Source organism: Mytilinidion resinicola (assembly GCF_010093595.1).
Source record: "Mytilinidion resinicola strain CBS 304.34 unplaced genomic scaffold BDZ99scaffold_2, whole genome shotgun sequence".
NCBI classification, from domain to species: domain Eukaryota; kingdom Fungi; phylum Ascomycota; class Dothideomycetes; order Mytilinidiales; family Mytilinidiaceae; genus Mytilinidion; species Mytilinidion resinicola.
The window spans coordinates 1,320,871-1,343,514 of NW_022985438.1; the positions used below are offsets into that span (position 1 = coordinate 1,320,871).

At 53.5% G+C, this 22,644-nt stretch overlaps 8 protein-coding genes across 8 annotated transcripts; 1 reads left to right on the forward strand and 7 right to left on the reverse strand.

Moving 5' to 3' along the window:
• Positions 1-510: 510 nt before the first annotated feature.
• Positions 511-3,376, reverse strand: BDZ99DRAFT_514669 (glycoside hydrolase; the record flags this gene model as incomplete). Its single annotated transcript, XM_033724894.1, has 7 exons — positions 511-1,275; positions 1,342-1,577; positions 1,636-1,753; positions 1,820-2,132; positions 2,187-2,756; positions 2,807-3,187; positions 3,240-3,376. The coding sequence occupies 7 exons, from the start codon at positions 3,374-3,376 to the stop codon at positions 511-513; spliced, it is 2,520 nt and encodes an 839-aa protein (XP_033583023.1).
• Positions 3,377-5,064: 1,688 nt separating this feature from the next.
• Positions 5,065-6,316, reverse strand: BDZ99DRAFT_376701 (thaumatin family protein; the record flags this gene model as incomplete). Its single annotated transcript, XM_033715039.1, has 3 exons — positions 5,065-5,303; positions 5,402-5,936; positions 5,996-6,316. The coding sequence occupies 3 exons, from the start codon at positions 6,314-6,316 to the stop codon at positions 5,065-5,067; spliced, it is 1,095 nt and encodes a 364-aa protein (XP_033583024.1).
• Positions 6,317-7,373: 1,057 nt separating this feature from the next.
• Positions 7,374-8,701, reverse strand: BDZ99DRAFT_457973 (Cupredoxin). Its single transcript, XM_033718811.1, has 3 exons — positions 8,339-8,701; positions 8,056-8,285; positions 7,374-8,000 (listed from the first exon to the last, which is right to left on the reverse strand). The coding sequence occupies exons 1-3, from the start codon at positions 8,552-8,554 to the stop codon at positions 7,670-7,672; spliced, it is 777 nt and encodes a 258-aa protein (XP_033583025.1). The 5' UTR covers positions 8,555-8,701; the 3' UTR covers positions 7,374-7,669.
• Positions 8,702-9,887: 1,186 nt separating this feature from the next.
• BDZ99DRAFT_471342 (uncharacterized protein) lies at positions 9,888-10,539 on the reverse strand (the record flags this gene model as incomplete). The annotated part of the gene is made up of 2 exons (XM_033721719.1): positions 9,888-9,935; positions 9,991-10,539. 2 exons carry the CDS (start codon positions 10,537-10,539, stop codon positions 9,888-9,890), a joined length of 597 nt encoding a protein of 198 aa, XP_033583026.1.
• A 422-nt stretch (positions 10,540-10,961) lies between these two features.
• On the reverse strand, positions 10,962-12,264 carry BDZ99DRAFT_457975 (uncharacterized protein). The gene is made up of 2 exons (XM_033718812.1): positions 11,842-12,264; positions 10,962-11,791 (listed from the first exon to the last, which is right to left on the reverse strand). Exons 1-2 carry the CDS (start codon positions 12,029-12,031, stop codon positions 11,241-11,243), a joined length of 741 nt encoding a protein of 246 aa, XP_033583027.1. The 5' UTR covers positions 12,032-12,264; the 3' UTR covers positions 10,962-11,240.
• Positions 12,265-13,329: 1,065 nt separating this feature from the next.
• Positions 13,330-16,303, reverse strand: BDZ99DRAFT_565936 (golgi membrane protein). Its single transcript, XM_033727525.1, has 4 exons — positions 16,053-16,303; positions 15,835-16,002; positions 14,929-15,785; positions 13,330-14,879 (listed from the first exon to the last, which is right to left on the reverse strand). Exons 1-4 carry the CDS (start codon positions 16,180-16,182, stop codon positions 13,761-13,763), a joined length of 2,274 nt encoding a protein of 757 aa, XP_033583028.1. The 5' UTR covers positions 16,183-16,303; the 3' UTR covers positions 13,330-13,760.
• Positions 16,304-16,469: 166 nt separating this feature from the next.
• On the forward strand, positions 16,470-20,400 carry BDZ99DRAFT_432970 (uncharacterized protein; the record flags this gene model as incomplete). Its single annotated transcript, XM_033717365.1, has 4 exons — positions 16,470-16,617; positions 16,700-19,338; positions 19,390-19,980; positions 20,046-20,400. The coding sequence occupies 4 exons, from the start codon at positions 16,470-16,472 to the stop codon at positions 20,241-20,243; spliced, it is 3,576 nt and encodes a 1,191-aa protein (XP_033583029.1). The 3' UTR covers positions 20,244-20,400.
• Positions 20,401-20,677: 277 nt separating this feature from the next.
• Positions 20,678-22,623, reverse strand: BDZ99DRAFT_432973 (glycosyltransferase family 4 protein). The gene is made up of 5 exons (XM_033717366.1): positions 22,551-22,623; positions 22,466-22,497; positions 22,382-22,416; positions 21,943-22,331; positions 20,678-21,894 (listed from the first exon to the last, which is right to left on the reverse strand). Exons 1-5 carry the CDS (start codon positions 22,565-22,567, stop codon positions 20,829-20,831), a joined length of 1,539 nt encoding a protein of 512 aa, XP_033583030.1. The 5' UTR covers positions 22,568-22,623; the 3' UTR covers positions 20,678-20,828.
• Between the last annotated feature and the right edge of the window lie 21 nt (positions 22,624-22,644).

Consider the following 22,644-nt stretch of genomic DNA (forward strand, 5'->3'; position numbering starts at 1 on the left):
CCACGTGAACCACACCACGGGAGCAGGTCCCGGGACGCTACCGGGACGTCCAGCACGCCAGCACGCCTGCACGCCTCGTGTAGAACAAATCTCAGGCCCCTTGAACCGTGTATCCTCGCTGCAGTCAGACGGCTGCCATGTTGATGTCCGCATCATACTAGCGTCCTCACACAACGCGACCCGCGTGGGCCATACCGAGCCTTCGAATCATGCCAGGAACCTTAATTGACACATCACAGTAGATAGCGCCTGATATCGCCCTTCCCCCAATGTCCGAACGCCCTCCTGCACTGTGCCTTCGTTCCCCAACCCTTGCCCAAGTGGCAGATCCAACCACAACGCCTGGCGTCAGATCATCGTCGCCGTCCAACCAAGCTCTCCGCCAGCGCCGCTCAACAACCTTTGCGAGCCGGTGCTGCCAGCAGGCGAGACCCCAGACACTTCCCGCAACCGGGCGAGCGAGCTGCATCTGCAGTGCATTGCAGTGCGCTCGTCATCTGCGCCGCCGCATCAAGTGCGCCCCAGATATGTCCAGCGCAGCGGTTGGTCGCTCGGTCCCAAGCCCCTCACCTTGACAACCTGTTCGTCGCCTGGGACGACGTCGATAGCACTGTCCGCCACCAGCACGCCTGTTCGTTCCTCGAACACTAAGCCCTTGGTGGGCCGTGCTGCCTTGATCGAGATGCTGTCTCCGCGGTGGTACACCTCCACCCCGCGGTCCTCGAAGCTGAGGTACTTGAGCGGCTGCGGCCAATCGACGTCGCGGGAGACCACATGGCCGTCGATCCATATCCTAGCCGCTAGGACGTGAGGCTCCTCGTGGATGTTGTCGATGGTCCCCGAGAGTACATCCGTAGTCCCGTTTGCCACAATGGTGATATCTTTCTTGGTGATGGATTCCTTAATTTCCTTGCCTGTCGCAACCGAGATGAAACGCAATTCCGCCGTCGCCGTTAGTTCGCGTGGCTGGCTGCTGGCAACCCACAATTCATAATCGCTCGTTTTGGGTACGCGAGCATGAACCACGCTCCAGTCGTGATGAGCTCTCTTCACTGCGACCGCCACGGGAGCTAGCACTCGCCGCATCGCATAATATGCTGGCTTCTTGCGCAGAAAGTAATCCACAATCGACCACGATGTGACGGGCCAGCAGTCGTTCAGCTGCCACACCAGCGCGCCACCGCACAATCGCTTCTGGCCCCACTGTCGTCGCCATCCTCGGTATCCAAACATCAATGCCTCCGCTTGGGATAGCTGCGTCAGGTGGATAAAGCCCTATCGCCACACTCATTAGTACCCCTGTCACCACTCATATCACCCGGCATAAGACGTAAGACCCACCTCTAGATCAGTCTGGGTCCTAAAATTCTCCACCAAATATGTTGCGATCCTGCGCTCGTGACCATCTGCTTTGTTATGGAAGTCTAACATGTGGGATTGCGGGTAAAGCTGCGTCGGATCCGTGCAATAGTACTTGATCGTCTCGATATGTGGGAAGGCCTCCATGCCGAACTCGCTATTGAAACGACCTCCTAGGGTATCGAAGATTTGGTACTTCTCTTGCGTGCCGTGCCATACTGAAGATATCGTCAGATTGCTAGGGTTTGGAGTAGGGAATACATGGCCTCGACTCACCATTCCACTGGTGCATATCGCCAACGGTTGTGTTCGACGTGATTAATCCATCTCCCCAAGGACTACCAGGATGGTATGCAACATGCGGGCTCTCCTGGGCGACCACTTCGGGTAGGATCTAAAAGGCACTTGTGTCAGAAAGGCCTCTTCTCGTGTAAGACGGCTACCCGGCGCATCCGCTTACCTTCTCGTAAATATATCTTGCAGGGAAGTCAGTCTTCAACCAGTTCTCCGGGTCCTTGTCCTCGTATTTATAAGTCAGATTGAACTGCTCCTGCACTTGGTAATCCTCGTTGTTGCCAGCATATATGACGATGGCGGGGTGGTGGCGCAGCCTTGAGACATTTGCTACGCACTCGAGGCGGATGGATTCGAGGAGTTTAGGCCACGCCGGATAGTTGCCACAGCCAAACATGAAATCTTGCCAGACAAGGACTCCGAGCTCATCGCAGAGGTCGTAGAAAACGTCTTCCTCCCATATCCCGCCGCCCCAGATTCTAAGGTCGGTGATTAGGTACTTGAAATGATGAATAACCACTTCTTAAGCTTACCTGATCATGACTTGATACCCGTCGACCATCATCTCAAGCCACTTACGATACTTCTCAGCCGTCACCCTTGGTGTGAAGCTGTCCGCGGGAATCCAATCAGACCCACCACAGAACACATCCACGCCATTGATGCGGAAGAAGAATGTTTTGCCAATGTAATCAGGCTGCTGAATAAGTTCTCCCTTGCGGAAACCAGTCCTGCGGGATGCAGAGTGCAGGTCAACCTCGCCGGTAGAGACTGTGGCAGTCACAGTGTATAAAGGCTGGGCTCCGTACCCATGGGGGTACCACAGCTGGGGATCATTGACGCGGAACTCTACCTTGGCTACGCCATCACTATCGACGTCCGCAAAACCTTTGAAAACTACGGTGTCTTCAATGTGAGCTACGAAAGCCACGGTCTTGCCAGACTGCCCCTCCACCTTCGTCGTAATGATGCCGCTTGCAGCCTTCAGACTCGCATCCAACTCGTAGTCGATGCGGAGGTCCGAGATCCTAGATTGGTACGTCTCGAGGCGCACTGATCGCCACGGTCCGCAGGTATTCAGCACTGGGCCCCAGTCCCAGCCCCTGGCATTTGTCAGTACATCTAGCAGAGCTTCCCCTCAATTGGCACCCACCAATGATATTGAGCCTTTCTGACCGCCAGTCGAGCCATGTCACCATTGAACCCCACCCATGTATGCTCCGCATGTGCTTCCTTAAGCTCAATTGCCCGCAACCTCGCCGAAGCAAAGTCGATCTCGAGGACGTTGTCCGGTCCAGGCTTCAGCTTATTTGTCACATCTATCCGGTGGGGTATGAACATGTTGTCGCTGGTGAGGATGGTCTCGCCATTGAGCTTGACCGTTGCAAAGGTGTCAAGGCCGTCGAAGGCCAGAAAGGTGACGGTGCCTTCCTGAGGGATGGGGCTCTCAGGGAGCTTCGTCCTGTAGGTCCACGACTTGTCCGCTACCCACTCCGCCTTGAGCTCATTGAACCCTAGGAAGGGGTCTGGGATCCTGTGCGAACGTCAATGGTTTGTATATCCCCTCCTGGGCCCGGGCAACATACTTTCCATGGGCAATGAGGTCGAGGTGGACGTTGGTGGGGACGTGGGCAACAGGAAGCCAGGCATCGTCGGCAGTGTCGTCAGTTTGCTTGAAAGACCATTCAGACGTCAAGTCGTGCACTGCCAACGCTTGGGACATGGTGTCAAAGCTGAGGAGTGCTCGAGGATGGTCCAGAAGCCAATGCGATGTTACGAGAGGTGTCGAACAGGCTGAACTTACGCTGCAGCTGTCAGACTACATATAGGCACCGTAGGCAATCAGTCAGTATGGACGCGGCACTGGAGACGACAGCACATCCGGAGCGATGGCTGCCGTTGGTGCTCCATCGAGACGAGCGGCGGCAGCTTGGCTGCGGAATACTCGATGGTGGATGAAGCTCTTTGAGCCCTCCGTTTCGAAGAGGGTATAGTGTTTGGCGGGCGCAGTGCCATCGGAGCAATTAGGTCAGGCTAACCTGACAGCGACTCCCTGGTCGAGCAGCAGGGACAAGGGCCACACGAGACGGGGACTGCGCTCCGTGGCCGCCCGTTGACGATGGCCTGTACAGCGGGAGGTGAGTGGTGGAAATCGAGGCCATCGAGCTGCATTCGGCGCCCCAACGCGGGATCAAGCCACACGCGCGTCGCTCCGCCTGAGGAACAGCAGGTGGACGTCCTCCCAGGGTTTCCAGAACACCACGCCGCCACCACAAATCGCCCTAGGCTCGCTGCAGGAATCTGCCGAGCAGCCGTTCGCCGTCTTCGAGAAGTCTGCACTGACACCTGCGCCGCTCGGGCCCTGTAGGTGTCACTTCTATGTAGCTTGCCCCGCCGTGATAGGTACATGTACGGCCCTCGATTTGATATCAACTGTTGACAGCGTGACGCGCAATACGGCTAGCCAGTAGAGTCACACGACGCCCTCGCTCGGTCAGTGAGCCTTCGGCACTTTACAGCATCGATCAAACCACACCTGTAGACCTGGTCCTATATCGTGGATGGGGAGTCTCACCGAGCTCGCTGAGCAGGACCCTTGCTAGAGCTCCGTTGCCTGCCTTCATCCACAAGTCTTGTGCAACGGTGGACACGTCGTCGTCCTGAGATGAAGGTTGTATTGGCAATCTTGGAGGCGGTTACCTTCAATACGGGGCGAGTCGACAACAAGCAGACGCTTTGGAATCTATCAACAAGCATTCCAGAGGGTTGATGAATCAGCCTTTCCATTAGTTCTCTTCAGAAGGGCTGTCTTAGACGGTTCATCACTAGTGAGCTTCGCTAAGGTATCATTGTGCAGATGAGTGAGCATTATGTTGAGGGCTCGGAAGCCATGACGAGGCATCTCGAAGAGGTTTACCAAACAAGGACGGTAATATGTCATGCGAGCAACCGATTATACGCATAATAGGTGTATCTAAGAGGTTTCTACGCACGATTTGTGCAGTCAAGACGGAAACAGTCATATTTACCCGGATGATGATGTTATTATGAGCACGTTGCTATCCTCCCGAGCACGTATTACTCTACCTTCCCCGTCAAGAACCATCCGAGGCCGGTCGCGGCACTGCTGCCAGAAGCAAGTTTGTTCCTTGAGCTGAGTGGTCGTCTGTAGGGTTCGACTGAACAATACGCCTATAGTCCCTAAAATTCGGGTCGAACAAGGGATCGTGACGTAGTATGCAGATACCAACAGGAGATGTTGAACAGTAAATGGAACGCAAACAGGAAAACCCAACCCAGGGTATCTCAGAATGAAGGAGATCGGAAGAGCCTATCAGCGTATCGACGGCAGAGCGATGCTACTGATGTCCACCGCAAGACTAGTTCAGGGACTGTATCACGAACCTGCCCCTACGCGTGTCGCCCGTTTGTCTTCTTCCTCGTAATATGCCGTTTCTGGGGGCTGCCATTAGGATTTGGGTCGCCGTTATTAGGGTCTGGATTGCCATTAGGGGTGCTGCCGTTTTTCATTTGTTGAGTCGCCTCTCGTTCCGAACTGAGAATGGTGGTGGACCGGCCCCCAGGGCAGAAGATAACTTCGAATCCACCTCCACTTGGGGTCATGAACATTGAACTGGCGTCATCCAAGGCTGGCTACAGATTAGCAACAGAGCGTTAGGAAGGGGTATTTCAGTTGAGAAGCATTGCTGCCCAGAGCAGAACGATTTCATACAAAGTGCACGCTTACCGTAACTATAGGCGTCAGGACAAACAGTCTTCGCCGCCTTGCCCCAGTCTCCAGCTTTGCAATTGCCACGCCCGTACTCTGGAGTATTGCAGCAGTAGTCTGGGGTATTGTATTTTGCGCATGCAGAGAAGCATGGGTCGAACGCAGGCCGCTCAATGTTATCATCTGGGTAAGGATATACTCCATCTCCTGGCTTTTGAGGGGGGTTGAATTGCAGGTCCCACGGGCACCAGCGGGCAACATGTTGGTCGTCGACGTCTCGATCAAACGGCAAGGGATAAGAGCTATTCGTTCCGAGGAAGGTCTCGTAGCCGCTGGTATACGGGTCGTAGCCTGGCTCCCTCAGCTGGCCTACGGTTGCTACACATGAAGGGTTCGTAAGATTTGGCGGTATATCTTCCAGACTGTGGTTGGCAAGCGGTTGCATGACTACTGCCATTGGAAGGTTGTAGCCATCGACCAATGAGATGTCGTACCAGGTCTCGCCTCTGGCATCATCCAGATTGAACTCGGCAAGTGTAGCTGGAGTTTCTCCCTGAGTTCATGTAACGTTAGCCAAAGCCAGGAAGACAGAAAAAGCACAGCGAGACCTACCGTGACAATACAATTCAGAGCACTGTTACAGTCCCCGGTATAACATGCTTTGCCAGTACCGTTCGCGGAGGCAGTGCCCGCATCGTTGAAGGTACAGTTGGTTCTACCCCAGACACGCCCTCCCCAGTCCTCCGAAACGGTCTGATTTTTGGACTCTCCAGGCTGCAGCATAAAACCACCCTCCGAAGGGCCTGTTCCAGATTGCGTGGTGATTCCAGGCCAGATGTTTTCCCCGCAGTAATTTGTGACAATGATTGGTGTCATAGGTGCCTTTCTCTTAGCTTGCCTCGTGCTGAGCTTCCCAGCGTAGAGTTGATCCATAACACGGTTGCCATTGGTAGCCGGCAACGTCAATCCTAGGATCAGGGCAACAGCCCGCATCGACTTCATCAGCATGCTGGCTGATAGGTCGGGTATCGAGGCGTTCTAGAACGCGATAGGGTTTGTTCAAGGTTCCGCGGGAGCCGTTCAGGGTGATACGGCGGCTCGTCGCAAAGTGAAATAGGGAAAAGGACAAGTCAATGATTTTATAGGGAAGTTACGAAAAGGGATGGGAGAGTGTTGAGAGGTGTAGTGGGGACGGGAGAGAACGGCGACCCGCGCCGTAGAAGTTGGACGCCGATCATGAACGGGTGAAGTTGGCAAGCGCCGTGGAACTTGAGGGTTCGTGGTTGCGTTGCTCCAAGCTGTCCAGCTCCAGCAATCCATGATCGTCGCCGGACCTGGCAGTTACGTAGCTAAGAAAGGCAGGGACCCGGAGGCAGGCAGCCCGCCAATCGAACGGTGACGAAAATGCAACTCTAAAACGGCGCCTTATTCGTCGACATTCTGCTATTTCCATCCAGTGCCATCTATCTAGAACTCTTCCAGCTATCCCAACAAGTACACACCTCGACAGAAATAACTGCACTCCAATACGTCGACATGACTTACGTTTCTGACCTCGACTATCTCCAGGCTTCGGTTCTTTAGCTACACTCGACAAAAATCTGTGCAAATGGCGTGAGTCTCACTCAGTACAAGTACAGATTGCACTTCAAAGATTGGACATCATTCCCAGATAATGTAGACAAAGCGGTTTATTTTCGCTTGTTCCTGGCTAGTCTCAACGGAGCTGTGCTATTTGCATGGTTCGCAGTTGGCCCAGGGTTGCGTCCAGAAATGCGGATCCAGTCTATTGAACCCGCCCGTAGCTTCTCCTACTCTTCTCCACATCTGGATCTTAACTGGACTAATACAGCCCCATAGAAGGCTTGGTTTGACGCAAAAATCATACAGACTATCGAAATCACGATTGACTCCACATTCCAGGTGGAATCTAGCTCTAGCTCAACCAGATGGCCACGCAATCATTCAGATGATCGAGACTATGCTTTGCCTCGTGTTCTAGCTCTTCGGTAGCTAGGCAGAAACTCTGCACGCTGTTAGGGCCCCATTTCCCTTCTACACGCTCCACCATATTCATGACAAGAGTGCATTGTTATTACGAGTCTATGCATCCAACATACAATAATATGGACACACTAAACATAGCTTTCTGCTTCGACAGTAAACGCCCACACAGTGCATCCCAAAAAATACGGCTCAGCCAATACGAATAAGCCCCAGCTTACAAAGCCTTCAATCCTTTTCTCCCCGCATCTATTTTCAAAACATGGTATATCCAACTCAACCCTATAGCATAAAGAAAGCAGCAATACCCGCCCACGCAAGCCCTGACAAGCCACTCCTGGCGGCGTCGGCAAAGCCTCCGGGCGCGGCGTTGACGGACTGCTGAGGGGGACTGGTTGTACTTGCGGCCGTGGCGGCACCGCCCGTCGCGCCCGCAACGCCCGATGGTGCAGCTGCCGTGGCGGTCGCGATAGTAGAAGCTCCACCGAGGACGGCTCCGGAACTAGATGCGGCGCCGGCGACATCGGCGGGGTTCTGGCCCGGGGATAGGTTGGCAGGGGCGAGGGCTGCGAGCGCAGCGAAGGCTTGGACGGTCTTGTTACCGCTAGTGGCACTGTGGAGATGGGTTAGTGTGTCTATGTGTTGAGTGGAGGAGCAGTGTTACGTACGCGTTGATGGCGCCGACCATACCGGACTGGCAATGTTTGGCCTGGGAGCAGTAGAACCAGATGGGTTTTGTGTCCTTGACGCGGATAGTGTAGACTAGTTGCACACCAGAAGCACCGAATGTGTGATTGTTTGCCATAAACCCGGAGAAGAACGCGTCGGTCTTGTTGGGCATCACATTCTGGATCGGAACACACGGCTGGTCGAAGGTGGATTGAACGACGGAGTGGTTCTATTGAAACGAGTCAGTGGAGCCACGACAGGCTTAGATGCAATCGAACTAACCTTTTTATTGAATTGGAACTGGACGAGGTCGCCGGCGGCTGCGATGACACTGTTTGGCGAAAAGATGGTTGAACCATTGGTTCCTCCGACTTGGACGACATGGACGGTTTCCTGACCCGCCGCCGCGGCAACAGTGGCACTGGCAGTATAGGCAGCCTGTGCTAACACCTGACCGACCACGAAAAGCGACGCAGCGATGGTTCGTGAGAAATGCATTTTCGGCGAAGTCAAATGAGCGACTGTATTATAAAAGATCGTGGTGGAGATGAATGAAAATGATAGGCGGCTAGCGCTCTAGACTGGACTTGCCAGAAGGATTGAATGTATAATTAAGAAGTGAAAGACAGAGAGACAGACAGAGTAAGGAGCAAAAGAGAAAGACGAAGGAGCAGAATGGAAGATGAAAGAGAAAGCAGTTTGATTGAGGCCAGACCGGCTGGCTCAAAGCGGATCTTAAGGCATAAATGTAATCGGACAAGCTGGTTAGAGCGTCGTCAAGGAGGCCAACTTGAGGCTGTGTCAGGGATGTCGATACAGGGCGGGCGAGTTCTGCGACGTGCAAGATCTGTTTCTGCTTCAGCCACGTCGAGACGAGATCCGGCCGCCGAGAGCTGCAAGCACTGCTATCTTCTTCATGGCGCTTCGGCGGTCAGTGGTAGGAACAGATTCTGCAGACATCAGCGTCAAGAATAGCGAACAGTCAGTACGTTTCCAGCGACATTGCAGCACATCTAGAGCGTATTTTGTTGTGTCAGTTGCGATCAGAAGGTGTGAATGGCGAGGCTATCGCCAACCCCTCGATGTTGGTGAAGCGATCCCTGTTTGAGGACGGTTTGAGCCGTGCAACAACCTTAAAATACCCATGCAACGTAGGCGCGGGCACGACGAATCCGAAATAAGGGCTTGGAAAAGGCCTTCGATTGCTAGCATTGAGATTACGCGGCGGCCAGAGGTTTTCTTCAATGCCGCCGCGACTACGTACGCCGATGTTTCTGCATCCGTAATTCGTTTTGGCCTTGTATGAGACCTGCTAGCCTACCGGACCACTCGAAAGGCGGCAGGAAGTAGGCTCGGATTATCCCTCCCAGAGACCCAAACTAGAAATCGCCGTGCCAAATATCTACAGACTCTGGTGAATCGTGTCTACCTTGCTGGGATAAACAGGAGAATCAAGCTTAGCTGATACATGCCCACCATATCTCAACCATGTCTCCAAGTTTAGTCTGGATGTCGATGATGCCGTGGCGATGTGAAGCTTGCCATTGAAATTCGAAGACAGAAATGCTCGGCTGATTGTCTTTGAGCCCGCCCAAATCGTTGTCCCTAGGGCCATCCGCTTTCAAGGATGTAATCATATCGAAGGGTCTGAATTATCTTCATCTTCTCAAGTAGGGCCCATTCGAAGCTGAGTCGTAGTAGTTGACCAGTTGCCTCGGGTCCCAACAAGGGCCCAAGGTATGAAGGAATCCAGCAAGACCGGAATCTCGTAGCAACAGCCATCTGCCTACGGAAACCCTTGCCTCTGTAACATCACAGTCGGCCATGACTCTCAGAAATCCAACACAAGCTGCGGCGCCAACTTCTCCAGATCCTCAACCTATTCATCACCACCATTAGCCTCCCTTATTAGCCCAACACCTCAGTATACATACCTGCAAAAACCCATCACTAACCCCCATCCCCACCCCGCCACCACTCGCATCCTCCCTCTCAAACGCCGCCCTCGCCACCGCCTCCCTTACGAACGTCTCCACATACTTCCCCACCACACTCATCGCCTCCCGCTGAATCTTCACCTTCGGATCCTCAAATCCCTCGTGCAGCAGCCGCGCCAGCAGCGGCGGCGGGACAGCCGGCCTCTGCAACTCCTCTACCTGAGCCGGCGCGGTGCGGTGCTGTGCACGGTCTTCCATCTCTACATCGTCGTCCGAGGCCTCCTCTTCAGCTTCCTCGTCGTTGTCATCTTCGGCGGAGTCAGCATCTTCAGCCTCGGAGGAGGAGATGATGGTAGAGGCGTTTTGGAAGCTTGGGCGCGAGGTTGCGGGTTTCTTGAGGGCGGCGGAGGTGGAGGTGCGCGCGGCGGGCTTGGGAGCGACGCGTTGGGCGGGTTTGGACGCGGTGGGAGCGGCTTTGACGGGGCGGGGTGGCTTGAAGGCGAGGCCTTTGCGGCGGACGGGGTTGGAGGTGGGCTTTGGAGGCATGGTGTTGGCAGGATGCTAGGCAGAGGGTGAGTTGGCAGTTGTTGTTGTTGCGAGGTAGATGCGTGAAGAGGAAAGTCAAACCACAAGTCACGCCCTCACGTGACTAGCATAAAGGTGATGAATGCGGATGGTCTACTACATTTGAATATACATCACAAGCATAACAAGAGCGTAAAAATAATCAGTAGCGTTTCACTCAGGCTGTATTGTACAAGACGGAAAGCAAGTGACATTTACTCAACTCTCAAGGAACCTTAGCGACGGTTCCAAGACCGGGAGAGCGGAACCCAGGTATGAGCGCGACAACGGTCTTACTAATCTCTTGCTACTGCAATATCTCGGGTCTCGTGTGAAATGGTGATCACGCTCTGATATCACCATCATCGATGGAGCTTGTTGGTGGTATTCCAATATATTTTCTAATTATTTGTATCTCTTTCACTAGCTCTCCTCTCCACGACATCCACATTCGTCAGAAGGTATGCCAGCTCACTACAACGATCGTGTCGAAAGAGTAAGCTATACAAGACAAGCGAAGCGCCCGAGCGCCCGCCAGGAACGCCGGTTCGATGCAATGTTTAAAAAGAAACAAGAAAACAAAAACGGAAAGTGGTATATCGCAACAAACGATCCATGTTTCCAACCAAGCAAGAAGAGCCATCCAAGTCATACCCATTCATCCCTTGCTTTTCTTCTCACTATCATGACGTGTAGAACCAGTAGACCGCGCTGTACTCGACGTCAAAGTCGCCGCTGATCCCACTGCAGTTCTTTGGTGGCTGTCCACCTGCGGTGTCGACTCGGTACACCTCTTTGAAGGTGCCGTCTTCGATACCAGTGAGCTTCAACCATGGCACGCTGCCCATGTTGTTTGAGCCCGCGGGTGCGTCCGCAGGTGCGGTCGTGTTTGCAGTCTTCTTAAGGCTGCCGATGCCGTAAGCGTGCGCGGCTGTGTCGAGGTTGAAGACGGGTGTGGTAATGTTGGAGAAAAAGTGGTGGCCAGATTCTAGGGCTGTGGCTTGGTCGCCCGTTGGCACGGAGAAGGCCAGAGCAATGGCGGGGGTAGAGGAGAGTGTTGTCGGAGCGCGGGAAGCAGCACATGTGGCGTTGAAGAGAGTTGCAGCAGCACCTTCGGATACTGGAATAACCGTCTCAGAGGCAGAGGCGCAGGTGTAGTTTTGGGTGCCGCGGCCAACTGCAACATGGTAAAGTCTTAGACCCGCAGTTGGAGGTGGTAGAGGAGCGGTTTGGCCTGACGCAATGTTAGTGATTGTTCCTGCTATATTATGCAAAGAAACGTACCCAATGGGGGTGTCACGCCGTCCAGGTCACAGACGCCATCAGTAAGGCGCTGGAATGTCGGGGCTGAGATGGCCCGTTTGCTCAGGAAGTCGCCGAGGGATGGTAGGCTGAGGGCTTGCCGTGTTGGGAGGGCGAAGATGGTTGAGGGAGCAAGGGCCAAGGCGAGGACTAGTGGCGATGAGAAGAACATGTTGATGGTAGTGTGTGTGTATGTGTTTGGAGAGGTATGTCGGTAGAATCGACAGAAGATGGTCGAAGAGGAGGATGGTGAGATATATTATGCCCAGAAGGAAATAGAAGAAGCCCAAAAAAAGATTACCCAAAGGAAAGCAATCAATGCAGAGGACCGAAGAAACGGAAGGGAAAAGAGACTGCAGGGCTACGCGCTGAGGGCACTTGAGGTATCACAGGTTTGACTGGAGGTGGGATAGACATTGCTGGCCAGGCGGGCCAAATCCTTATATGTACCGGCGCGCGAGTTGCGTCGACGATGCGCGCACGGAGACCCATCAGCGTGGATGGCGCGTACGGAACCACCTCTGGCCGGCGCAGTCAAAAATAACCAGCGGCTGGGGGGTGGTCGGGAGGCTGGCGGCCTGATTGGGCGGGCGGGGAGCCGCTCAAGGAACCCTGCGATCCCTGGGGCGTGGGTTAGAAGCCAAGCTCTTTTAGCTCCCGTGCCGTGCAGGCTATTTTGGGGCCAGAGAATCCCGCGGAGTCGTGGTGTTGATGCTGTGAACAATCCCGAGAACTGCGAGCGTCAGCAGCGGACAATGCTCTGAGGGCGGCAGTAAGACATCGTCTAGATCCCGTGAGCCCGCGATTTCTCAGCGTGGGCTTCACGACAGCGCCCTCTGCGGGTGGCGTTGTTGCATGCAGAGCCGCTCGCGCGACGGTGGAGGCCCCGCTGCGGTCGAGTAATGTCCGTTAATTGCCTACAACCAGGCAAGCGGGAGATGAGTGCTCCAAAATAGACTCGATGCTGCATATTGCCAGCAAAATAGTGCCGTTGTGGCCTCGCTGCCGTAACCGCCAGGCCAATAGCGGGTCGCGGGCGCTTCGACAGGCTTCGAAACATCGTCGCTGGTTGGACGAAGCGTGCAGCCATGTTTGCTTCGCGCGGTTTCAGCGTTCAGGCCTTGGTGGCCGGCGACTGGACAAAAGGCCCGCACTTCAGGCGGGAAGGTCGCGAAGACGCTGGGTCCGGCAGCGAGAAGACGCAATTTTGACGCGCTGGCCTTGGGTTCCTTGCGGGCGACCCGAGAAGATATTTCGGTAGCCACCTCATTTGCAATCGCCGTCACCTTCCCCGCCTCTTCCAAACAAGCCAGGCCATGGAAGCATTGTGGGAAATATTCGAATGGCAGGGAGCTGGACCTGCCACCCGGATCACCAAATGCCGACCTGTTCTAGGGAGTAAGGCCCGTCTGTGAAACAAGTGCTGCGGTGAGCATTTGGAACCCTCTTGCACAGCACCCGCAAGCCACCCGCTTGTTTCGTGGCTCTGGTGTCAAGACGAGGCCATGTGAACGACATCTGACCGGAGACGCACCATTCCGCCCAGAACCTACTGTATTGCCACCAAGGTTTCCAAGGGCTCCACGTAATGCCGGTGGATCTCGAGAACCACTGAGGGCGGGCCTGTATCTGGGCTGTCCGGGCGAGTAGTCGAACCTTTGAGGCTGCAAAATGCTGCTGGCGCCGAGACATTGGTCGAGATATTGCCGCCGCCATGCGTAACCTTCCTGATTTAATCTTAGCGAAGACACTGCCAGCGCGAAGAGAAGACGGCAGCTTGCTAGAACACCCCAGTAACAATTAGACACACGCGTGTTTGTCAGGCCTGTGGATGTCCTTGTGATGACGACGGCTAATAATACAGCGACACAATACACGCCCCAGAAACCCTCTTGAAATCGCTAACCACCTTCCTGGAACCCCTCCTGGTGCCAATCTCCAGGATTGGCTTCACCACCGCCATCCACAGGCCCTCCTCCAGCCGCCGCTGCCAGTGCCGCCTCGCCCAGGTTCGCCGAGTGCTTCTCGATGTCCGCTGTGCCCGCCCAGTACAGCATGAAAAACACCAATAAATGGAGCCCTAGACAATACGCTGCAAAGAGGTTCCTACTGGTTCGTGTCGCAAGAACCAGCCGCGTAATTCGAAAGACTATCCTCTCAAACACGCTCATTCGCTTGAGCGCCCGAGCCGACTCTCTGCCCCGGAATGCTGCGAACGGCGAGATGTTCTGCTCGTACGTCGACCGATATCTGTCCATCGTGAGCCCGGATGAGGTATCCGAGGAAACTTGAATCGTCGAGGGATTGGGATTCGTCGAGTACTGCAATGCTGACGACCCTGCAGGGTGACCCCTATTATAGGTCGAGACGTATCGAGTCTTCTCGTATAAGTCAAGGTTGTCTTTTTGTAGAGACGCAATCTCTGACCGGAGCGAGGACACATTCTGGTATGCTTTCGACAGCTCTGACTCTAATTCGGAGTTCCGTTTCTTGAACCGGTCCCGTTGGGCCGTGACCATGGGAAGAATACCGGACCCACCTCCCACAGGCTCGCCCATTCGAATCGCCTCCATCGTATTCAAAGACGCCTGTTGAGGGTCGAATCCCGATATAATCGACGACGTGGGCGAAGACTGCTTCCGGCGGCCTCCAAATGAGGATTGTGGGTACCGAGATGCATAAGTCCCAGCTACCGACATGGCTGATGAGGGGAACGCATTGGATGCCTCCTGTTGCACCTTCTCCAGGTCGTTTTCAAGCGTCTCTGTCAGACGCCTCGACTTCTCAAGCTCCATGTTGGTGCTTGAAAGCTCTTCTTGCAGCGATTCAAGACGGCTTTGGAGGTCTTGGTGCGACACGCGAAGAACGGTGAGCTCGTTATTGAGCTTCTTATTTCGAGCAAGCAAGAGTTGCTCCAATGTCTCACCCTTAGATTTGCTTAAAGTGCCATTTTGGTGATGAGTAGCTTCTTCGGATGGGATGTTTCCGTCATCCTCGTCTCCAGTAGAAAATTCGATAGACTAAATTATTAGTGATTGATCAATAGACATGTAGGGGCATAATGCATACCTTGAGAACTTCTAGCTCCTGCTTGACATTTTCGTAGTCTGCCCACTTCTGCACCTTCTCCCGAAGGTTCTCCCTCTCACCTTTCAACGAAGCGATTTCACGCTCAAGACTGCGACTCTCAGTTTCCAGGCGCCTCTTCTCAGAGTCCTTCTCGAATTTTGCCGATTCCAGCTTTCGAAGCAGGGAAGAGTTCTCTGACCGGAGTCGCAGGAAGGCAGGTTCATCCTCAATGACAACTTGCTGCTGAGAGCTTTGGGTGCTCGACGCGGACTGTGCGAGCTCCAAGCGTAGCTGCTCGTTCCTTGCCTCGACCTCTGCCAATCGAATGCTTGTCCTCTCGAGCTCAGAACTAACAATCTCTAGCTCAGCAGCAGTAGCGCCTCCAAGGCTAGCTTCGCTCTCACCCTCCTCGCCTCGCCCTAGCCGCTGTGAAACTTCATAGCTGGCTTTCAGTTCCTTCAGCAATCGATCCTGGTTCTCAACCTTCTCCTCTAAACTCTTTTCTTTGGCCTCCCAGTTATCCTGCTTCTCCGCCAATACTGCCTCCCATGATGAGCCCACCTCCTTGATCTTAGAATCTCGCGATTCTTCGAGTGATTGCCGAGCACTACGCTCTTGTTCTAATTTGCTCTCCGTCTCTTCCAACTGTGTCGTAAGGTTCGAAACAGTCCTTTGTAAATGTTCATTCTCCGCTGTGAGTTTGGGTACCGTTTCTTCGGCAGTGACAAGGGAGTCGATTGAGGCTTCAAGTAGGGGATATGGATCGGGCGCTTCTGAGAGTGGTGAATAGACTTGGAAGAAGGCAGCCTGGACAGCCTTAGACTGGTTGGATATTAGATCAATGAAAGTTTGGTATGCTGTATAGATATTAGTATGGCTTAATGTCAACGGTCACTTCTGCCTTACACTTCAACAACCCCTTGATATCGCTGAGCTTGCTCGCATCATCGAGCTTTCGGAAGTCCTTCGTTTTCTGTGCCAAGTCTTTCCGCTGTGTAAGGGTGTCTCTCTGGTGCGCTACGATGTCGGAAGCAGCGGTATCGAGGGTGGGAATCAGGGTGGTCAAATCGATGTCTAGTAGTCTCCGTAAGCATTTACACATGGCCTTAGGCGGGAAACTTTACTCCTCCACGCGGCGATAGCAGTCTGGAACTTGTTGTCTCCGCCATTCCCCGCAAACTCAGCGAGGTCGTCGAGCTTGTCGATGGGGTTGGACTCCTGCGAGCTCCTGGGCTCGTCCGCCGCGAGATCCATGTCGTCCAAGTTGAGGTGTCAGCGCCTGGATAGTGCGGTGCAATATAGCAATCACTGGTAGCAAAGGCTCATCCAAAAGCAGTCATCGAGGGGAAGTTGTATTCGCGTTCGCGTGGACGTGATGCTAAGGCTGTCGAAGTGGACACTCAGCCCTGGGGCTCTGCGGCGTTGCCAGCTCTGCCGATTCGCCGGAGCTTCACGAGCTCAGGCACCAACAAGCACTCCACCATGGCTCCTGTTCCTGGTTTGGACATATAAAACAATGTCTAAATCAGCCCTGAAGGAATATGGAGACCGCAGTACCGCCAGACCAATTGCGCCTCTCTTCACAGGCGCAGAATGGCTCATACATCCTCCGCAAGCTGGTCTCCAACATCCCACTATCAGCAGATGGGCCGACTGCAGACGTAAGGATAACTTGTGTTGAAGTATGGAGTATGTATAGAGGATCATATTCACCAAACATGGGCCCCGAATCTTGTTCTTGCGCTCCTCGAGAAGCTAACATGCATCCTAGATGGCAATCTTTACATTGGCACATCCGCTGCAGAAATTATACACTATGTCCTCATACCCCCCGAACCCAATGACCCGTCCGGGGAACCCACAGCCATCTTTGCCTCGAGATTTCCAGTCGCGAACACACATGCCTTGACGGGACCAGGAGTCCAACAGATATTACCTCTACCTAGCGTTGACAAGGCATGCATTCTATGCAACAATACTCTCACGTTCCACTCGTTACCGGAGCTCACGCCGGCCTTCCCAAACACAAAGCCACTGTCATGTACCTGGGTTGGAGGGGTGGACCTCAATGCGGACTACGACGACCGGTCACGCGACGATGGCGTCGTTCTAATGATATGTCAGAGGAGCAGGATCAGGCTAGCAAGAGTGAGCGAAGAAGGACCACGGAGCTTAAGAACCATTGAGTATGGAGGCTGTCCAATATCTGTCCGCAGGGATGACTTTGCATGTGTTGCAGATGCTCATTCCTACGCGCTGCTAGATGTCGAAAACCAGCAGAAGATCGGTCTTTGCCCGATATCCTCCCTAGATCCGGACGGCGGGGACGTTGGCGGAGGGATTGAAGATATCCCTTCAGGACCACCATCACATAACGTTTCTCGTAGTGTATCATCCGCGAGTACACGGCCGACGACTCTAAAACCACGAGAGGAGCCGCGAGGCCATAGCAGGAGCACGAGTCTAGGCATTTTCAGCTCTGGTGCCCGCACAGAAAGCCCACGGCCACCAGCAAGTCAAAGATATGGATTTGATGTTCCGGAGTCATTCCAGAGGACGCAGTCTCCTGCTGCTGGTCGTTCACGAGAGAGACCAGCGCACCCGGAGAGAACGACCAGCCTTCCCAGAACTCCTACGCCAACGCCCGACAAACCATTACCACCTGCCCCGATAGAGGCTGCCGAGGAAACGGCACCGAAAGTAGAAAAGCCATTCGTTCCTCTCAAGCCACATGTTGTCTCCCCCAGTCCATCTGAATTCCTGCTGACGCGAGGTACAATACCTTCTGAGCCGGGTTTTGGAATGTTCGTGAATTTGGAAGGGGATTTCGTACGCGGCACAATCGAGTTCAGCAACTATCCAGATGCACTCGTTGTAGATGGAAGTGGCATAGATATGGCCAGCTCACTGGGACCTGAGCAAGATGTAGAAGAAGGCTATATCCTGGCTACAATGCATTGGGAGGGAGATAAAGGCATAGAATACGGAGTAGAGCTTCAGCGATGGGACGTCGACTTGGGTGAAGGCCATGCATATAAAGAGTGGCTGGATGTCACTGTTCTTCCAGGTTCCTCTACGACAAGCGTCCCCGGGAAGCATACAGCGACACCCCTAGGCATTCGGAACATTGTTGCACCAAACGATATTGTACTGTCCGAAATTGGCGAGAAACTTTCGGTGCAACGTTTAAATCTTTCTGTTATCTCCGGCAGCCCTTCTCCAGCCAAGGAAGCACCTGTCTCCAGGACGCGGCGACGGACTGCTCAAGAACAAGCAGATTTTGAATTCACAGAACGGTTATCGAAGCTACAAACCCACATTGTGCTTTGGGCAGATAATCAGGTCTGGTGGGTTGTACGAAGCCCTCTTGTCATCAAGCTTGATGCCCAGCTTGAGCAAGCGCAATATGCTCCAACTGACGACGGTGTTCGTATTCACCCAAACCGTGAGCTAGTTGAGCACTTACTCAACGAGATTCGTGGGCAAGAGCCTCGAAGCGAGTCAGAGTATTTGGGATTAATCTACATTCGACAAAAGGCTTCAATCCTTCTATTCATGGAACTTATCCTTCGAAGCACAACGAACATCATCATCTTTGAAAGTGAGAAGAGGACGACAGAAAATGCGTTGATACAGGGAGAGGTAGACCCTAGAGTGATTCTAGCTCTGCTTCCCATACTTGAGAAAGAGGTCGTTGAAGGTCCTGAAGGCATCACTATCTCAGGCGGACTCACTACCTTGGTCGAGCAGTTCCTAGAACAAAACGACCTCTCTGCGATGCCGGCTACCGTAAATGGGCCTTTTGGCGACAATCTCCTCCAACTTGTTAAGAGATTTCTTTTCTCATGGAAACGAAGGAAAGGTATGGCAAGCGTTACTAATGACCCCCATGTCTTCCAGACGGTGGATGCTGCTTTACTACACATACTACTGCTCCTTGATCGAGACAGTCCAAAAGGGCCCGCGACTGCAGGCTCGATCCGATCAGAATTGAACGACGTTGTAGACAGGGAGGTCGAGTGTTTCGATAGAGCTGTCGCTTTGTTAGAAGATTTCAAGCGCCTTTACGTCCTGAGCCGTCTATACCAGAGTAATAGCAGGGCTTCTTCTAAAGCGACCAAGGTTTTGGCAACCTGGAAACGCATATTGGAAGGGGAAACAGACGAAGGAGGTGAATTTGCTGATGGAGAGCAAGAGATGCGCAAATATCTGGCCAGGATCCGAGACCAGTCGCTGTTCGAAGAGTATGGTTCTTATCTTGCGAACAGAAACCCCAAATTAGGTGTTCAGGTCTTCACAGATGACCACAGCAGAGTCAAATTCGAGCCCAATCGAGCTGTTGCTTTGCTTAAGGAGAAGGCTCCAGGTGCCGTGAAAGAGTATCTCGAGCATCTCGTCTTCGGGAAGAAGGTATTTGCAGGCCACATTACCACAACGACAAGCCCTAACATCTATCTACAGCACACAAAATACGTCAATGACCTCATCGCCTTCTACCTCGATATCGTCATCACCGAACTCGAGACTTCCCCTAACTCAAGAGCAATATTGCTCCAAACATACGAGACTTACCGCGCTCTTACCCCTCCAAAACCGACCTACCGCCATTTCATCACTGAGAACTCCATCGGCAAAGAATGGTGGAACTCACGTCTCCGTCTCCTCCAACTCCTCGGCAGTAACCAAGGTGCTGCCTCATCTTACGACGTTCCCACTATTCTCTCCCGTCTTGAGCCCTACGAACAGGAGCTCGTCCCGGAAATGATCATCCTCAACGGCCGCCAGGGCCGCCACGAAGAGGCGATTAGGCTGCTGACCCATGGCCTCGGCGACTTCGATACGGCCATCAGCTACTGTCTTCTCGGTGGCTCGAGCATATTCCGGCCGCCGTCCGGGTTCGTGCCTCAGGAAGCCATTCCATCACGAGAAGAGCAGGCACGCCTGTTCGGATATCTGCTGCATGAGTTCCTGAAGATCGAAGATCTTAGCGAGAGGATTGAGAGGACGGGCGAGTTGCTAGAGAGGTTTGGGGGGTGGTTTGATGTGGCGACCGTAAGTCTAACTCCGATCTTTTCGATCATGATCTTTCTATTGTTCATTGCTAACGCGGTGTCTAGGTGCTAAGCATGATCCCGGACTCATGGTCTATTGAGATCTTCTCTGGTTTCTTGATCAATGCGCTACGGCGGTTGGTTAGAGAGCGCAGCGAGACTTCTATAAACAAGGCACTGAGTGGTGCCCAGAACTTGAAGACGAGTGAAGATTTGATTGATCGGGCGGAAGAACTAGGGCCAACTGTTGAGCGGGTGATGTGAGGAGGGGTTTGAAGTGATAGACATACTATGAGCGTGTAACTAGTATGATGTTTAGCGTGGAATATCCTCATCGCGAGTTCTTCAAAAGGACAATATGTATATACAAGAGAAAGGAGTCCCAATGTATCTCTTCTTCTCACCTATTGCTCATGATGTCCTAGCTACAGTCTCCACATATGAAGTTGTGAAAGATGGGTTCTTCGAAGAATTTCACCCTGTTGAAGCACCCATTGGTCCATTCCCCGAACTGTGATGCTGATTCACGGCTTCTGACAATTCAGTGCTGAAAATAGCTCAAAATCGCAACTCCTTTGACGTCAACCCTCAGATCAGACTTGGAGCACTATGCCAATACTTCAGGGCACCCAGAAAGTTTCACGCGGCCAACACTCCACACTTTTCGAGGCGCCAAGACTTGCTTCAATCGGACAGACGGGAGGGACCTTAGAGTGATATAGACTTCATCTAAATTTCGAGGACTACCTGCCTGATCAATCCTCAGGAGCCCACAATCACCAGAGCAAGTCGTATTGCATTAATTCACGCATGATCTAAGAATCCATCAGGAAGACAAAGCATATTCATTCAACCGTCTCTCCTCTTCTCCCTATCTCTATGCCTCGCACTCCTTTTCCTCCCAATCCCTCCACTTTCCTTCCCCATCCCCGCATCCACTTCATCCAACCCCTTTCCCTCCTTTTTGGGCCAGTTCCTCGCAAGATCAATACGCGAACGCGGCGCAAAAACCTCCAGAAACACGAAGAGGAGGTAATCGATGAGCACGCACAAACAGAAGAGCTTGCCCGCCCAAATACCACAGCCATAGTAGCGCTTCAGCCGCTCGATGAGCGCAAAGCTCTGCACGCCCGCGCGGCCGCGAGTTGCGCTCCACCCCGCTGCGCCAGCGCCCGTGCCAGGGTAGAACTCATCGTGGGGTAGGACGCCGCTGATGCCGTCATACACGCGCTCCGTGCGCTGCGCGACGTCGGTCCAGGAGTAGAATTGCTTGACTTGGTTGTGGAAGAGCTCTGTGGGGATGCGGCCAGCGCGGAGCTTGGAGATGGCGCGTCCGGTCGCCGCGACGATGTCGTCTTCCTCTGGCTTCGCGAATTCGGTCATGTGGCCAGGCAGGACTTCGGGGATGCCACCCACGCGGGTGCAAACGACGTAGAGGCCGCAAGAGGCGGCTTCAACGATGACGGTGCCGAAGGCTTCGGTGAGGGAAGGGTGTAGGTAGATGTGCCCTTGTACCATGACGTCGCGCACTTCTTCGTGGCGGGCTGGGCCGAGGAGAGAGACGCGGTCCTGTAGGACGTTTCGCTCGATCATCTGTTCTAGATCGATGGCTTTGGGGCCTGAGCCAGCGATTATGAAGCGGACGTTGGGATGGGAGGCGAGAATGCGAGGGATGGCTGCTATGAGGAGGTCGGTGCCTTTGTTGTAGAAAAGGCGCGATACTACGACGATCGTTATGGTTTCGTTGGGTCCCAGACGGCGTGCTGCTGGAGTAACACGTGAGTGCGGATCGGCCGGTAATGCAGTGTCGTCCGAAGGGAGTATGAGAGGGCGGAAGTTCTCCGCCACGACTGCGTTGGGGATTACGGAGACCATGAGAGGGTCGAGGGAGGCTCTGAGGACCGTGTTCTCTTTACTGATGCCACTGTTAGGCGTTGGGTGGGATCTATTCAAGCATACTCACCATGTATGGCTAACACAAATAACATGGTCCACGTCACTCAGGGTAAATTTCAGCAGCTTGTTCGTCAAGATACTGGCTGCGTCCGCAAATCCAAACAGAGAATGATCCGTGAATACGGTCCGAAGACCCATAGTCCGCGCATGTATGATAGACTCATGGCAAATGCTGCTGAGACTAGCATGCCCATGCACTATTTCAATCTGCTCCCGTATTATAATATTCCGAAATATAGGAAAGAAGGAGAAGACGGTTGGGAAGGTCGTTTCTCGATATATCACGAGGAAGGGAACGTGGTAGACTTTTAGGCCGTTGGTGAGGTATCTGACTCCGGTGCGCCCATCGTATGCATGCGTGATTATTACCACTTTGTGGCCGCGATCAATGAGTTTCTGGACGCAAGGTTAGCTGCGAAGGTTAGGGAACTGTTCGTCACACATACAGAGGACAGTTGGTAGATATGGCTTTCGACTCCTCCTTGAAAGAGGTTAGAGCTTCCTGGAATAGCGAGAGCAGCAGTGAATACCTGGCTGGGGAAAGAAGCAGTCACTGCACATCCTACATGCGCGTCAGTCGATTGACCTTGCGAGGGCACTTGTGTGGAGACATACGCAATATTGTAAGGCATCTTGAACCGCCCTGACGATCACACTTGGACCGTCCAGTAACTCGCAAAGCATCGCGTTCTGTTTGTAGATGGCGGAG

Excerpts from the sequence above, each read along its gene's own strand:
- BDZ99DRAFT_457973 (XM_033718811.1), bottom strand. The coding sequence starts at position 8,554 with ATGCATTTCTCACGAACCATCGCTGCGTCGCTTTTCGTGGTCGGTCAG. Across the intron at positions 8,286-8,338 it reads AGTTCCAATTCAATAAAAAG|AACCACTCCGTCGTTCAATC; the intron begins GTTAGTTCGATT and ends TCGTTTCAATAG. Across the intron at positions 8,001-8,055 it reads ATGGTCGGCGCCATCAACGC|TGCCACTAGCGGTAACAAGA; the intron begins GTACGTAACACT and ends CCATCTCCACAG.
- BDZ99DRAFT_457975 (XM_033718812.1), bottom strand. The coding sequence starts at position 12,031 with ATGTTCTTCTCATCGCCACTAGTCCTCGCCTTGGCCCTTGCTCCCTCA. Across the intron at positions 11,792-11,841 it reads CGGCGTGACACCCCCATTGG|GCCAAACCGCTCCTCTACCA; the intron begins GTACGTTTCTTT and ends ACATTGCGTCAG.
- BDZ99DRAFT_565936 (XM_033727525.1), bottom strand. The coding sequence starts at position 16,182 with ATGGATCTCGCGGCGGACGAGCCCAGGAGCTCGCAGGAGTCCAACCCC. Across the intron at positions 15,786-15,834 it reads TATCAAGGGGTTGTTGAAGT|CATACCAAACTTTCATTGAT; the intron begins GTAAGGCAGAAG and ends ATATCTATACAG. Across the intron at positions 14,880-14,928 it reads AGGAGCTAGAAGTTCTCAAG|TCTATCGAATTTTCTACTGG; the intron begins GTATGCATTATG and ends CTAATAATTTAG.
- BDZ99DRAFT_432973 (XM_033717366.1), bottom strand. Across the intron at positions 22,417-22,465 it reads CTGCTTCTTTCCCCAGCCAG|GAGGAGTCGAAAGCCATATC; the intron begins GTATTCACTGCT and ends ACCTCTTTCAAG. Across the intron at positions 22,332-22,381 it reads ATATCTACCAACTGTCCTCT|AAACTCATTGATCGCGGCCA; the intron begins GTATGTGTGACG and ends CCTTGCGTCCAG.